Raw genomic sequence first — 16,573 nt, forward strand, 5'->3', positions numbered from 1 at the left:
TTTTACATACTCATTTGATGGGGGTTTCTCTGTTTCTCTGTTCATTTGATCCGATGGAGTAGTATAAAATGGGGGTTTTCTGCTGCAAAGATAAATGATGCTCTGCAATATCATTTGCGTTCAGAATCGTGAATGATGTAAATGAAACAAAAGTAGAAACACATATAAAGATGAATCATGGACGAACTTGTTATCAAAATGCATTCAGACTTCAGAGTCAGAGTCCTCTGCATTTTTTTTCCAAAAAAAAAAGAGTCCTCTGCATTTGCTCTTATCCGATGCAAAATCTTAATGCGCAGACCATGAAATCTATGGGAATTTTGCCCTGATTGCATGGTTCCACACCTAATTCAAATCTACTCCTTCCTAAGGATATCTTCAGTGCGTGTAGAGCCGACAAAATTCGACACCTAAACGTATGTAAACTTTCTTTGCAGCACATGTTAACCGGATACTGAAAGTTGCTAGAAGCTCGTGCTGATATGTATGTTTGTTGATAGATCATGTTCTCCTTCGCCCACATCTTCTGAACAATGCTAGTTTTATGTTTTACGAGAAACCTGCGATTAATGCATGAGATTGTCATATGCACTGAAGATTTATTTATTTTTGAAAAGGAGCATAACTCCCGGCCTCTGCATCGAGCGATATATGCACTGAAGATATGCTGAGGTTTTTTTATGTTCTGTTGATTTTATGACTCGATCCTATGTTTTGCTGTAGGAGTTAATTTTATTTATTCTTGAATCGTACTCCATAATGCTGGCCAACATACCGAAAATGTTATGTTATTTGTACATCATCCATGTCTCATCTTTTTTATGTTGGACACTATTTTAGAATGACACCGCAAAATTTGTGGCTCTGAGCCAGTCTCCGCAAATGGCTATGGAGCATGATCAACCTCGTGAACGCAAAGACGATGAGCAGTTCGTTTGGCCATGGAAGGGTGTTCTTGTTAACGTGCCTACCGAATGGAAGAACGGGCGCCGCGTCGGAGAACAAGGAAACCACTTGAGGGATCAGCTCTCGCAATTTTGCGCACGAAAGGTTATTCCTTTGTGGGACAAACGCAGCGGCCATACTAGGAGTGCCATTGTGGAGTTCACAAAAGACTGGAGTGGTTTCAAAAATGCCATGGACTTTGAATATCACTTTGAGACACGAGGATGTGGCAAAAGGCATGGGAAGGGGCAGCATTACCATGGGCCAGAGATGTTTGGTTGGGTTGCCAGAGCAGATGATCACAGATCGTACACTCCTATTGGTTACTGGTTGCGCAACTACACTGATCTAAAAACCATTGCTGATCTTAAGAATGAAGAAGAGCGTAAAACTGGCAAACTTGAAGAAAGCCTAGACAAACGGGTTGAGGCAATGGACAGGGATGTGCAAGAGCTTCAACACGAGAACAATCGAATGACTCAGTTGCTTGGTAAGGCAGAGGAGGATCTGAAGAAGCTCCTCCAGTCTCAAACTGAAGGTCTGTGTCAATCTTTGTCTATCTCATTTGTACTCTTTAATTATCGGCACATGTGCAATTCTGTCATGGTATACTTGGATCTTATGGTTTGTTAACACTTATTCCATTTATACCAGAAATTGACAAAATACAGCTTGATGCGCTAGAGAAGGAAGAGGTGCGTGACATCTTGTTTCTTGTATATTGAGTTTCTCTCTAGAATGAATGAAGTTTGTTTCCTTTTCTCGAGGATGAATGTTTTTTTCCATTATTCTTCTGCATGAAAACATTATATATGTTTATCTGTAGCACAGTTGCTGTACATTTTAGTTACCCTAAATTATTGTTCTGTTATGAAATAGTGTGCTGCAGCATGTTTGGCAATATAATTTTTCTTACTGCTCTCACAGTGCTCCCTTATAATACAAAAGACATGCATTTAGCCGCACATTCTAGAAAAAAGAAGCTTGTGGGGAAACCATGGTGCTAGTGACAAAAATGCAGTGTTGTTAGGTAATTACCATTTAGTCAATACTGTACACATAACTGACGTCAATCTGTTTCAAACAAAGAATGCTATGATGGAGCGAGTGAGGGCCACTGAAATTTTGCTGAAGCTTGAGGAAGAGCATCAGGTTTGAGTCTCGGTATATTGTTTCTCGCAATCTCCGACAATATAATAATCTATACAAGCTTATTAGTTTATTGTGGGTAAAATGCAGAGGGAGACAAAACTCACTCTAAATAAGGATCTTGAGTTACGAAAGCTAATGCTTGACAAGCAGGCTCTCGAGATAGAACTCAAACAGCTAGAGGGTGAATTGGAAGTAATGGAGATTATGCCAGGTGAGGAAATTTCGAAGAAGAAGAGAATAGATGAACTTCGTGAGACTCTAAAAGAGAAGTATGAGAGTAAGGAAGATATGGAATCACTTCAGAAGATCCTTATTGCCAAGCAAACAGCACACACCAGTGAGTTGCGACCTGCTAGGAAGAAGCTAATAGATGTGAGTTACCTCAGTTATCGTGTACTTGTCCAGTACTAGGTTATGTCATGTTGTCGATGATTACCTGTTGCTTTTGTGTAACTTTTGAAGACCATTCTCATTGTTGTTTGTCCAATGTATGACAGGGCTTCCTGGATCTTACAAAGGGTCGAGGAAATATAGGCATCAAAAGAATAGGAAAACTTGAAGAAAAGGCGTTTTTAAATGCTGGCAAAAAACAGTTACCAGAAGACGATGCAGAATTTGCAGCTACCATTCTTTATTCAGAGTGGGAGGCTCAGATTGAAAATTGGGCTGCCACGGTTCATGGAAAAAACACGGTACCCACTTCCTTTTCTCTAACATAACTTTTAATCTTGAGTTTTCAATTTCTTGGCGGACTTGTAGTTGTTGCGAACATTTCGTTGTTGTCAATTTCCATGGATATTAAAAAAATCCCTAAATTTCTCGGTGTTCTGTCAAACACCTTTCAGTTCAACCATTAACAGAAATAAAGTTATTCAGATTTAATATGTGAATAGTACATCAATAAATTTGTATAGTGATAAAACATCGATGAAAAAGTTCATTTTAAAACTCGAACTATTGTGCTTTCTTGACTTAAACCATGATCTATGGAGCCGCCTACATTATATCCTAAAGTATTTAAAACCTTTCAGAATGAACCCTATTCCTGTTTCGGAAAGTGGTTTTGTATTTTGGACCTTTAAAAGAATATCAAATTTCCAAGATTGTAGAACTATGAGATGTTAACCCATAATACTTGATCAAAAAGTGTGATTATTTATATTATGTACACAAATGGCAAGAGCTCATGTTTTTTTGTTGAACCCACTAGGGTGGGTTTGCACCTATTGATGTATTTTTTTGTAAATTGAGAAACATCATGAAAGTTGGTGATTCTACCAACAGAGAACCTTAAAAACAAATCATTCCAAAAAATGATAATATGCCATGCATCCAACGTAAACTTGATTAGTGTAGATGCACATGAATCAACCATGGTCTAGGTCTAGGGGGAGACTAACACCATTTTTTAGAGTTAAGGGATGTGAAGAGAAAGGTTTTGGAGTTAAGGTTGTCCGATAAGAGTCAAACAAGAATTTACAGGGCGTAAGGAGTTAGTGCCTTTTATTGATTTTTCTGATCCAGATTGAACAGTGAGATAAGATAACATTACTACCTCTTTATTTCTTTAAAAAGGACTAATTAATACTTCTCCATGGCCCTTGTCGGAAGTTTCCATTTCATAGCTATGATTAAAGCTGGCAGCACTGTGCAAAGATCTCTGTCTCTGAAATCGTGACCCAATACCAATGCTCTCAGAAAACATTTCCTTTTTAACTATAATGATAGAGTGTTTAGTTTTCAATTTGATTGTAAACCTAAACCACCTTTAGGCTGGTCACAATGGGCAAGAACATAAGCTAGTAACTTCACACTTCCCTAGACTATGTTACTACTTTCATAGTGGGTAGGAACATCTATGTAGTGTCATGCAACGATGTATTTATTAGGTTATAGACTCATTGTTTCTTGGAGTGTGTGATGTTCCGGTAACTTAGCTAGTTACCACAAGCACCTCTCTCTTCATTAAATACGTGCCACATAAGCAAAGTTGTATTGGAGTGTGTGATGTTACTCCTAAGTTCCTCCCCACTGTGACCAGCCTTAGTAAAAGAATTTCAATCTGCCGCATGCAGCCATATGAGTCAACTTTGATGTAGGAAATTATTTCTCAGGATGATGAGAAGGTCCAAGAACTAAAATATCACCGCGATTCATATTTGTCATGCAGAATATCCCACAATATGGCAACTTCATTTTTTTTCTAATGAAATATGTGTATCTGAAGTTCATTATAACGTTCATAACATTTTCTGGTTAAAAAAATTGTGTCTGATCACTGCCATAAGCATTCCATTTGGACAACTGTGTCATCTTGTCTAATGGTGCGTGAGCTTTGGTGCAGGAAATGATCTCCAAGGACAATGAGAAGCTCCGGGAACTAAAAGAAAAGCATGGTGATGAAATCTACACTTTGGTAACAAAGGCGCTGGATGAAATCAACGAGTACAAGCCTTTTGCCGAAGAACAAGGTGGAGAAATCTTTGGTGTACCTGAGTTGTGGAACTACAAGGCGGACCGGCGAGCAACCGTAAGAGAAGGCATCCAGTACGCCCTGGATAAGTGGACGACGAATAAGAGGAAGCGCTGAGGCCCGAATCTGGCTTAGCGTCCTTCATTGTTTCCCTGAACTAGCATCGTTGTCATTTTGCCTGAATTAGATACTTTATCGGCTGTGAAGGAGCTCTCTATTCAATTATTTGAAAAATATATTTGTCGGACATGTTTTGGTTGATATTATCTAACTCCTTGATCTTTTTGTTGTGGGGTCTCTAACTACTTGATCTTTCCGATGGTATATATTGAGCAATATTGTTTATGTTCGTCAGCTCTTGAATGATGTTTCTCATAGCTAGAATCTTCTGCTAGTGTGTATTCAATATGTTTGTGAGATCTTGAATTGCTACATGAACCTGCAACTCAAAATGCAGATGTACAGGCAGGTAAAGCTGTACGTGCAGCTTCACGAAAACCATCCTGCTTACAGGACTACATGGGATCTATCAGGCAAAAAAGATCTATCTTCTAGTGGTTGGCTCTCGTCTTGGGCGCCTATCTTTGTCATTTTTCATTTTTGCACCCCCCTTGCTAGTCTTGAGAAAAAGCAAGAAAAGCTAGATGATTGAGATTCAGACGCACATGTGTGATTCCAATCGGGAAAACAATCCAAAGAAAAAACATAATAATCCATCTTTATTTATTTAATGGGAAAGTAGTGGCTATACCCACATTTGCTGCACCCCTGCTGCACCCCCTTATCCATAGCGTACATTTGCCGTGAGATTCGTAGTGCGGGCCGGACTGTTTGAAGGCGTGTCAGGTGATTAGCAGTAGCACAGTTATACTAGTAGGCCTGCACACAGTATGGGACCGATCACATGCGTGCTCAATCTCTCACACACACTCTTTCCTCACGCCCTCTCTCTCTCAAGCTCTCTGGGCCCCTCCCAATGCTCCACCTTGTACAGGTGCTAAGCCTTCCACATAGGTAAAAAATGTGATGTTGCAAGTTATTTAAGAGGAGAGAGATGAGTGTGGTGACCCCAGGAAGAAACAACAGCATGAAGAGCTTTAGTTAAGCGCGTGAACCTAGACAAAACATTTAAATGAAGAAAGCCCACCAATACATGAAGAGCTTTAGTTGCTAAATCATTAAATGAAGCAAGCTTAGCAACCATAAGCTAAGCACCTATGCATTGGGGAGTATAGTTGAGATGAGTTTCTAGATTAACTCACCGCTTCTAGGATGTGTTCGATCCAACAGCACGGTGTGTATGGAAAAGATGAGTTTGTGGCCCCTCAATTAATCTAGAAACTCATCTCAAGCATGATTTCACCGCACATGCTTGAGATGAGTTTCTAGATTAATTCACGGCTTCTGGGATGTGTTCGATCCAACAGCATGGTGTGTATGGAAAAGATTCGATCTCCCGAGTTTCATTAACTAGGCCAGAGTGGAAACTGTCATAATCTGTTGGGTATATGCTCCCTAAGCTTTCAACCTTGAAGCTATTCAAATGATAGGCGAATGCCATGGCATTCTCTTTACAATCCTCTGATCTACTCAAAAAGAGAATCTCTTTGTATGGGTGAAATCCAAGTATCTCAATGTCAATATATCCAGCAGGAGGTTTCAATTGTGTCTCCGATATCAGCAAAATCCCTGTTGTCGGAGTCCCATTCAAAATTCTCAAGGATTACTGGTTTGTCCTTGATCTCTGGAGGAAAGAAGTGAAAGTTAATGTCTTCTAAGATCCACGGTCCATGAACTTGCTGGTCAAATGATTTCACAGGCTTAAGGTTGTAGTCATGCTTCAATATCCACTCTGTCCGATCAGAAAATTCATTCAGGATAAAAACCCAAATGCTACTCTCAAGAAATGAGGCTTAAGTACACCCCCTTTTCTGCTCTTCCGAGATAAGGGTACATTTGGACACCCGTTGGTGGTTTAATATAGTGTACTTATCTTCAGACATAGATATCCTGCAAAATCAAATTTTTTGCAGGAAAAATAAAGAATGATAATGGCACTCACAAATAGAAAAAGATCCAAAGAAAACCATAGTATATATAATCATGTTTGGGATGAGTTTCTAGATTAATTCGCCGTTTCTGGGATTTGTTCGATCCAACAACATGGTGTGTATGGAAAAGATTCGATCTCCCGACTTACATTAGCTAGGCCGGAGTCGAAACTGTCATAATCTGTTGGGTATATGCTTCCTAAGATTTCAATTTTGAAGCTATTTAAATGATAGGCGAATGCCATGGCATTTTGTTTACAAGTCTCTGATCTACTCAAAAAGAGAATCTCTTTGTATGGGTGAAATCCAAGTATCTCAATGTCAATATACCCAGCAGGACACGCTTCAACTGCGTCTCCTATGTCAGCAAAATCCTCGTTGTCGGAGTCCCATTCAGAATTCTCTTGGATTACTAGTTTCTCGTTGATCTTTTCTGGAGGAAAGAAGTGAAAGTTAATGTCTTCTAAGATCCATGGTCCATGAACTTGCTGGCGAAACGCTCTCAGGGGGTTAAGGTCATAATCATGCTTCAAGGTCCAGTCTGCCCGATCAGAAAATATATTCAGGATAAAAACCCGAATGCTCCTCTCAACAAGTGCTGCTAAGTACACCCCCTTTTCTGATCTTCCCAGATAAGGGCACATTTGGACACCCATTGGTGGTTTAATAACAGTGTACTTATCTTCAGACATGGATATTCTGCAAAAAAAAAAGAAATTGTTTGCAGGAAAACATTAGAAATTAATATATATATATATATATATATATATATATATATATATATATATATAATTAAAAGTAAATTTGCTGGGCAACAAAGATGAACAACTGAAGAAAACTATATATCAACAGAAAAGAGTAGTGTATTTGTACCTCATAACAAGATTGCTTTGGCAATGCACGTAAAGTGATCCTCGCCAATAAACAGAATGGAGTTTGTGGTAACCAAAATGCGCTCGCATCTCTGCCACTGTGCCAGCCGCGTCCCCGTGTCGAGAAAATGGCCGCATCTCCCAACAACGCGTCTTTGATGAGAAAACAGGCAAGATATATGGAGACGGAGGCCATTCGGATAGCTCCTCCTCCTCTAGGGGATCATACTCAGACTCATTGTCTCTTTTGCCGGAAAACAACCAGGGGATCCCAAGCACCTGGTAGCTGGATGACACTTTGGGATCAAAGGCGAGATGATAGTTATGGAAACAAATACCACGGACGATCCCACGGATGGGCGGGTAGGAGGGCAGAGGATCCCAGGTTCTTGTGGCAGGGTTAACCACGTAGGTGGCGCGCCTCACAGGGTTAATCTTGTAGGTGCTAAGCAGGAGGAGGCCATTGCAGTGATCTTGGACGATGAATTCGTCCGAGTCATCTGTTATGGCCGTGGGCAGGAAGTCCAGCTTACCGCTGACCGCAGGCTGTACCGGCGACGGGGGCCGGGGGAAGAACTCGGGCAACGGGAGCTCGGTGAAGGCGATGAAGATGCCGTTGAACGGGAGCTCCGTGCACAGGAGGCCGTCGCCGTCGATGATAGCACGCCATGCCTTGCAGACGCAGCGAGAGATGGCAAGCCAGCGCGGCGCCACTACACGGCGGAGCACGTCGGCAAGCACGTCCTCCGGCAGGCGCGCCGCCAGGTCTCTGTGTTCCGGCCGTTTCATCATGTAGATCTATATGTTCGGTTCCTGATCGGTAACCTAATACCAGCACGTCCCCGATACATATCTCAGCAGGAAGTTGATCGAATTGGAGAAGGAAACCTGCATGATGGAAGGGCTACACGTACGTAACTTGGACACTATACGCAGGTATATATTCAAGTGGGAATTGAGATGTTATAGCTAGCAAACCATGTATCGCTTTCGAAAGGCGATCTCGCCTCCAGCCACTAGGGCGCTTTCCTCCGCCGTCGTCCTCCGGTAGCCACCCTTCGTCGTTGCGATGGTGTTTGCTCTGTAGTAGCTTAGAGTTTTGGACTGTTCATCGTTTTGGCTTCCTCAGTGGCATGACGACGTTGACTAATAAATCTTTAGATCCTTCCCCAACAAGGTGATCCGCTTTTGGGGTGAATTTGAAAACCAGTCTGTTCAAGTAAAGATGGTGCGGCGGCGCCAACATCCTCTTGGTGGAACCGTGTCCTCGGGCTCCGTCGTTGCGATGGTGTTTGCTCCAGCGCGGGCGCGGAGTTTGGAATATAGTCCAAGAGCGGATGTAGATTGTGGTCTGCATCGGCGACATCTGAAGGTGGTGGATCGTGTGCTGGGTTCGTGGTTCGTGGCAGGCAGATATGGTTTCCTCCTCCGACGTCTTAATCGCGCGGACGGTGCCCGATCTGGAGTTAAATGGCATGTTCGGGGTGTTGACCCGATCTTATTCGTTCAATGGAAATGGCTTCGCCTTTATTGGCGAGCCACCTTGAAAGTCCGCAAAGTTGCATATCAGCGATAGAGCCGAGTCGAGCTCAGGTGTGGAGGTGGTATGTCATTTTCTCCTTTGGTGGCTAGTGCGGTGGTGCCAGAGGTAGGTGACGGGATTGGTGTCAAGCTTAGAGGATTCTTCAGTCTTGTTTCTAACTTTACTTCTTGGCTGGTGTTCCTTTTTGCAAAGACTAGCGTTCTGCTGTCTTTTCAGTTTTGTCAAGTCGGTATGTACGTGGCTTGTACTATTATCCTTATGATATAAATAAGACATATTACCATGCAAAAAAAAGAATTGAGATGTTATATTATCGAACACGCTTGGCATCAACAGACTTGTAACCGCGCGTGCCCGCTGCTTTCGTGTTGTCGGATCTGATTTTGATTTTGATCTGTATTATGAGATTGTCTATGAAACTTAGAGACATGCAATTCATCACTGACCTTTTCCCTAGTACAATCAATCTTAACATTAACCGTATTTAAGAAGGGTCTAACAAATATAATGGGACAAAAACCATCTTGTAGTGATTCAAGAACTAGAAAATCAGTAGGGTATTTAAACTTACAACACAAGGCTTCAACATCTCTAACAATTCTCAAGTGGTGAAATAGTATCTCTGTTTGCAAGTCTAATAGTAATATCAATATCTTCTATCTCAGTGGTGCAATATCATGACTTGTTATAAAATAAATGGAATAGCATTCACGTTGGCACCCATATTGCATAAAACATAATAACAATGATCTCCAATTTCAACAGAAACAACATGCATGACAACAATAGGTTTGTTTTTATCTAAATTATCCACCCCAAGATTTTCATTCAGCATGCATCTCAAAGGTATTAAGTAAAACTGAGTATTGCCTTAACAATGATTACATTTTGTTGATAATATATATTCTTTACCCTGCGTTCATTACCAGGACAACTACTCAACTATTTTTCTATCCTTGGGGACAACACGACACAATACACTTATTTTGGGATAGAGGGGGTACAATACATCTCATTTCCACATTCTGTTCTTGCCATAGATTACTTGCGGATTGAACTCAACTAATATAGACAACTCTCTCTTTGAGATCATTTATCTAAACATGACGAGTCAAGACTAATAGACCGAAGAGCATATGTCTACAAATTATGCAACAAACAACATAGATGAATCCACTAGTCATAAAGTGAAAATTCATCACACCACAACAAACACACCACAAGAATTATACCAAATGGATCACAATCATGTAGGCCAGCTCACGTGATTATTGTATTGAAGAATAAGGGAGAGACTGTCATCTAGCTACCATTATGGACCCATAGTCCAAAGAAGACTACTCACGCAAGGATATGGTGACAACAAGGTGAATGTATAATCTCCGTGATGAATTACCAATTACCCCTTTGACAGAGTGTCGAAAAAAGGCCTCTAGATTGAATCTTTCATAGAATAGTGAGGTGGCTGTGGCAAAAAAAATCCTCTATAAACAATTCTGGGGTCGTCAAGAGGTGGTGGAGAGACATTATGTGGGGCACACACGGACCCACCAAGCGGCCTCCCTGATAGCCGCACCGACCTATCATGTGGGCCCCACTGGGGTCCATCGGAAGGTCTAGGGGGCATTGCTCTGTATCGTATCAAAACTTCCCAAAATATTTATCTTCAAAGTTTTGGTCCCCTAAAATTTGATTTTCTGAAAAGTCTAAGAAGAGCAGAAAACAACAACTGACACTTGACACTGAATTAATAGTTACATCTAGAAAAATTATAAAAATGGATGCCAAAACTATGCCATTATATATGCTATAAATATAGCATGAGCCAAGCAGAAAGTATAGATATGTTATATGTCATCGGTCATTATACCAAATAGGGTGTGGAGTGGGGGCTACTAATTGCACCGGAGAGATTGACATAGCTGTAGTCTACATACTAGCCTACTTTCTAATGAAATGCGGCTACAACTTGTGTTGCAACATGTAAAGATATTGTTTAGCCTTTCACGACCAACAAATTGGAGTGGATTGCCTTCAGTTAGTGAGTGGTGGGATGAGACGACTTGCAACACGAGAGCCCAATGCAGGGAGATGAATTCTTTGATAATGCTCACTTCTTGCCATATTTGGATGGATGAAATCCATGTCCAAATGAAGCTAGGATGCCCATGATCATTGTCAGGAAAATCGAAAGTGACGCTCGTACTTGGGCTATTGTTGTCCTGGAATTTTCGAGTGCTGCTATTCCATGAGAAATCATCGTATGACCTATCTTGGTCTTTTTTATTTATAAAACCGTACTACTCCTTTCTTAAGTAAATGGGATGAGGCAAATCTTTTGTTTTCCTTCCAGAAAATAAGATTGCAAACACAGCGACATGCTCCTGTAAACTTGATGTGAGCCTATACATCCGCAAAATTCTGCTTACAAGACTACATACATGAGTGAGATATCTCACGCAAGCAAGCCAAATGCTTGAGATTCACTTCGAACACACTTGAACATAAAATAAGTCCGGGTCACCGAGTACAAAAAAGTTTATATCAAACCGGTCAGAAACACGATTACATAGCTCATCCACAGAATCTAGTGTACTGAGTACTGACACACCAGCCAAACTGGTTGAACCCCATGCAACTATATCCATACTGTTCCCACGAACCCCCAAGCATGCACACGCTGTAGTGATGATCATGTTTGAGGCGGGAACATATAATATAGCTAGTTAGTTTGCTGCTCCTCCTATTTCTCTGGTCCAACAACATGGCGTGTATGGGAAGGACTCAATGTTCCGCTCATCATTAGCTACGCCAATGTCGAAAAACTCATAACCTGTTGGGTATATGCTACCTAACCTTTCAACCTTGAAGCTATTCAAATGATAGGCAAATCCTGTCGCAGACCCACTCAGAAACATAATCTCTTTGTATGGGTGAAATCCGAGTATCTCAATGTCGAAACACTGATGGTGGCGCGCTTCAGCAACGTCCTTGTTGTCATGAAAATCTTCATTATCAGAGTCCCATTCAAATGTATCTTTAAGTGTTGTTGCTTCCTTCTTAAACTGTGGAAGACGTGAATGAAAGAAGTCATAGTTAATGTCTTCTAGTACCCATGATCCATGAACAACTTGCGAGTCAAACGCCTCTACAGGCTTAAGATCATAGTCATGCTTGAGTATCCATGCCGCCTGATCACGTGATTCATCCAGGGTACAAACCCTTATGTAATTGCTAACAAATGATGCCAAGTATACCCCCTTTGAGAGCTAAGGTTCGTAAGGTTGTCCAAGGAGAGGATAACACTCAATTCTTTCATATGATTGCTAATGGAAAGCATCGTAAGAAGAGAATTTTTCAATTAGAACAAGATGAAGGGACGATAGTTGGTCAGGAAAACCTGAAAGTTTACATTACCATCTATTATAAGCAGTTGTTTGGCCCTCCGGAAGAGAGTTTTGTGTCCTTGGATGAGTCAAGAGTTGAGGATGTTCCCCAACTTGAGACGGAAGAGAATGAGATTTTGACTGCTCCTTTCACGGAGAAGGAGGTGTTTGAGGCCATTGCACAAATGAAAAACAATAAAGCGCCAGGACCAGATGGGTTTTCGGCGGAGTTCTACAAAAAGTGCTGGCATTTTATTAATGGTGACCTGTTGCCGATGTTTCATGAGTTGTTCACTGGTCAGCTTCATTTGTTCAAGCTCAATTTTGGAACGATAACTCTTCTTCCTAAGAAGACAGAGGCTATTCGCATTGAGCAGTTCAGACCCATATGTTTGCTTAATGTCAGTTTCAAAATTTTCACCAAGGTTGGGACGAACCGACTCACGCAGATTGCGCATTCAGTTGTGCAACCGTCCCAGACCGCTTTCATGCCGGATAGAAATATCCTTGAAGGGGTGGTCGTCTTGCATGAAACGCTCCATGAAATCCACTCAAAAAAACTTGATGGTGTGGTTTTTTAAAGTGGATTTTGAAAAAGCATACGATAAAGTTAAATGGCCTTTCCTTCAATAGGCGTTTCGTATGAAAGGATTTGACAAGGCCTGGCGAGACCAGATCGAGTCCTTTACGCAAAAAGGGAGTGTAGGGATTAAAGTGAATGATGATATAGGTCACTATTTCCAGACACACAAAGGACTAAGGCAGGGTGATCCCATGTCACCGACTCTATTCAACATAGTGGCTGATATGCTATCTATTTTAATAGGCCGGGCTAAGGATGCGGGGCAGGTTTCGGGCTTGGTTCCGCACCTAGTTGATGGTGGTATATCCATTTTACAGTATGCTGATGATACTATCATCTTTATGGAGCATGACTTGGCGAAAGCAAGGAACATGAAGCTTGCGTTGTGCTTATTTGAACAATTGTCTGGACTCAAGATTAACTTCCATAAGAGCGAACTGTTTTGCTTTGGAAGAGCTAGTGAGGACCAGGAGGCGTATAAGCAATTGTTCGGATGTGAGTTGGGTTCGCTACCGTTTACATACTTAGGTATACCCATTCATCATCGTAAGCTGACGAACAAGGAGTGGAAGTGCATCGAGGATCGTTTTGAAAAGAAACTGAGCTGTTGGAAAGGGAAGCTCATGTCATATGGAGGTCGATTAATTCTGATTAATTCGGTCCTCACCAGTATGCCCATGTTTCTTTTATCCTTTTTTGAGGTCCCGGTGGGAGTCAGGAAGAGGTTAGACTTTTATCGATCCCGATTCTTTTGGCAGAATGATGAGTTAAAACGAAAGTATAGGCTTGCCAAATGGGATATCATCTGTAGGCCGAAGGACCAAGGCGGTCTAGGCATTGAAAATCTAGAGATCAAGAATAGATGTCTCCTTAGCAAGTGGCTTTTTAAACTTTCGTCCGAGACAGAGGCTACTTGGGCTCAGATTCTGCGTAATAAGTATCTTCAGTCAAAAACTTTGGCTCAGATGACTGTGCGCCTGACTGACTCACTGTTTTGAAAAGGGTTGATGAGAGTCAAGCCCCTCTTCTTTAGCAGGGTAAAAATCTTAGTCGGTGATGGGGCTAGTACGAGGTTCTGGGAGGATACGTGGCTAGGGGAGACGCCTCTGGCACTTCAATATCCTACTCTGTATAACATTGTTTAACGTCGAGAAGTATACGTTGCAACTGTCTTACAGTCCACGCCTCTCAATATTAGCTTCCGGAGGATGCTAGTAGGCGATCGTTGGGAGGCATGGCTTCATATTGTACGAAGGCTGATGGATGTCCAACTGTCTCAGCAGCCGGATAGATTGTTTTGAAAACTGACTAAGGACGGCAGGTTCTCGGTCAAATCCATGTATCTGGATGTCATAAACACTAGTATCATTCCTTGCTCGAAGCACGTCTGGAAAGTTAAGGTACCTTTGCAAATCAAAGTGTTTATGTGGTTTGTGCATAAACAAGTCATTTTGACAAAGGATAATCTGGCAAAACGCAATTGGATGGGTTCTGCTAGGTGTAGTTTTTGTGATTGTAACAAAACTATCAGGCACCTCTTTCTAGATTGTCCACTGGCTAAGATTCTTTGGCGTTCGATTCATATTGCTTTTAATATTACTCCACCTACCTCTATCAATATGTTATTTGGAACATGGCTTGATGGGGTGAACTTGGATGTAGCAAGACACATTCGTGTTGGCCTGTGTGCCTTGTTATGGGCAGTATGGAACTGCAGAAATGATTTGGTTTTTAACAGAGCAACGAACTTTCATTTTTTGCAGGTTATCTTCAGGGCCACAACATTGATCCGTATGTGGTCGCTACTCACTCCGACGGAGGCCAGGGGGCGTTTGGCTACTGCGTCTACCCGATGGGAGATGGTAGCTCGGGTTATTTTCAACCGGTTTGGATGGCGGTTATGTAATAGGATAGGCATGTAGTGCTCCTATTTTATTTGCCAGCCTGTTGTGGCTTCATGATTAGGCTCGTTTGAGCAGCTTGTTTTCTTTTCGACCTTTCAGATTTTGGAGACTTTGTGACTCATTTTGATTTTTAATAATATGAGCCGTATGCATCTTTCTGATGTAGAGGCTGGGGTAATACCCCTTTTCAAAAAAAAAGTATACCCCTTTTTTGATAATCCTAGATAAGGGTCCCATCCGACACCCATTGGTGGCTTAATCACACTGTACCTATCTTCAGATAAAGATATTCTGCAAAATCAAATCATTGGCATGAAAATTTTAGAATTCAGAAAACTGATGAAAAATGCTTCCATTCAGAAAAAAAAACACATAAATGAAACGGTGTAGATACCTCCAAGGTTTTGGTTACCAGTCAAAATTTCAAGATTTCCCTTGGTTACCACGTATTTCCATGCCCCTCGGTAAATCGCCATACCGAGCAAAAAATACCATTTTCTTGAAAATTTTGAATTTAAACACTTAATTTATAGTAAAGTACGTAGAATCTAATTAATGCCATTAGAGTTAGTTCTGGCGTGTTGGTAGCAACCTAGTTCCTGTTTTGAGAGGTCTCTGATTCGAATATTCGTTCATTCACTTATTTTAATTCAAAATTCAACTATAAAATTCACTCGAAATATTCTCGGTATTTCTCGCTAACCGTGGTAATCACATTTACCAGCCCCCCTCGGTAAAATTGCCTCATTCGGTAACCAAAACCTTGGATACCTCACGACGAAGTGAGTTTGGCAGTGCACGTACAATGATCCTCGCCAATAGACAGAGCGGAGTCTACTTTCACCGGCCAAAGACTCACACATCTCTGAAACTGTCCCATGAGCAGCCCCTTGTCGAACGAACGACCTCTCCTCCCAACAACCCGTCCTTGATGAGAATACACGCAGGGTATATGGGGACGGAGGCCACTCGGATGCCTCCTCTGAAGGGTCACACTCATACAAATAGGGGATCTGAAACACCTGGTAGTGCGATGACACGGTGGGATCAAAGGCTAGATAATATTCATGGTCATGGGTATCAAGGACGATTCCCCCAAAATGGCTGGAGGGGCCAAAGGGCAGAGCATCCTAGCATCGTGTGGCGGGGTTAACCACGTGGCGCTCGAGCAAGAGCAGCCCGTTGCAGTGATCCTCGATGCGGAAGTCATTGTCCAAGCCATAGTACCCGACGGACCGAACCTTGACGTCGGAGGGTAGGAAATCGAGCTTGCCGCTGACCGGAGGTTGGCCCGGCGACGTGGGGCGGGAGAAGAGCTCAGGTAACGGGAGCCATGTGAAGGAGAGGAAGAGGCCGCTGAACGGGAGGTCCGTGCGCAGGAGGCGTTCGCCGTCGATGACGGCGCGCCACGCTTTGCACACGCAGCGCGACACGGCTAGCCATCGCTGCTGCATGGCCACGCGGCGGAGCACGTCGACGAGGACGTCCGGCGGCAGGCGCTCCGCCAGGTCGCCTTGTTCCGGTACCTCCATCTATTTGATCGATTGCGTTGGAAACTGGTTAGCTAGCCCTGTATATATACTGGGAGGCGGAACACAAGCAGCCTATATATATGCCTCGGTAGTCAGCTAGGACTCGGACTGAAAAAAGAAACCTACACGGAC

The 16,573-nt window shown here is 42.2% G+C and overlaps 1 protein-coding gene across 1 annotated transcript; it reads right to left on the reverse strand.

Moving 5' to 3' along the window:
- Window positions 1-6,674: 6,674 nt before the first annotated feature.
- LOC123064441 (uncharacterized) lies at window positions 6,675-8,297 on the reverse strand. Its single transcript, XM_044487926.1, has 2 exons — window positions 7,495-8,297; window positions 6,675-7,320 (listed from the first exon to the last, which is right to left on the reverse strand). Exons 1-2 carry the CDS (start codon window positions 8,283-8,285, stop codon window positions 6,696-6,698), a joined length of 1,416 nt encoding a protein of 471 aa, XP_044343861.1. The 5' UTR covers window positions 8,286-8,297; the 3' UTR covers window positions 6,675-6,695.
- Between the last annotated feature and the right edge of the window lie 8,276 nt (window positions 8,298-16,573).

Source organism: Triticum aestivum, chromosome 3B (assembly GCF_018294505.1).
Source record: "Triticum aestivum cultivar Chinese Spring chromosome 3B, IWGSC CS RefSeq v2.1, whole genome shotgun sequence".
In the NCBI taxonomy this organism is placed as follows: Eukaryota; Viridiplantae; Streptophyta; class Magnoliopsida; order Poales; family Poaceae; genus Triticum; species Triticum aestivum.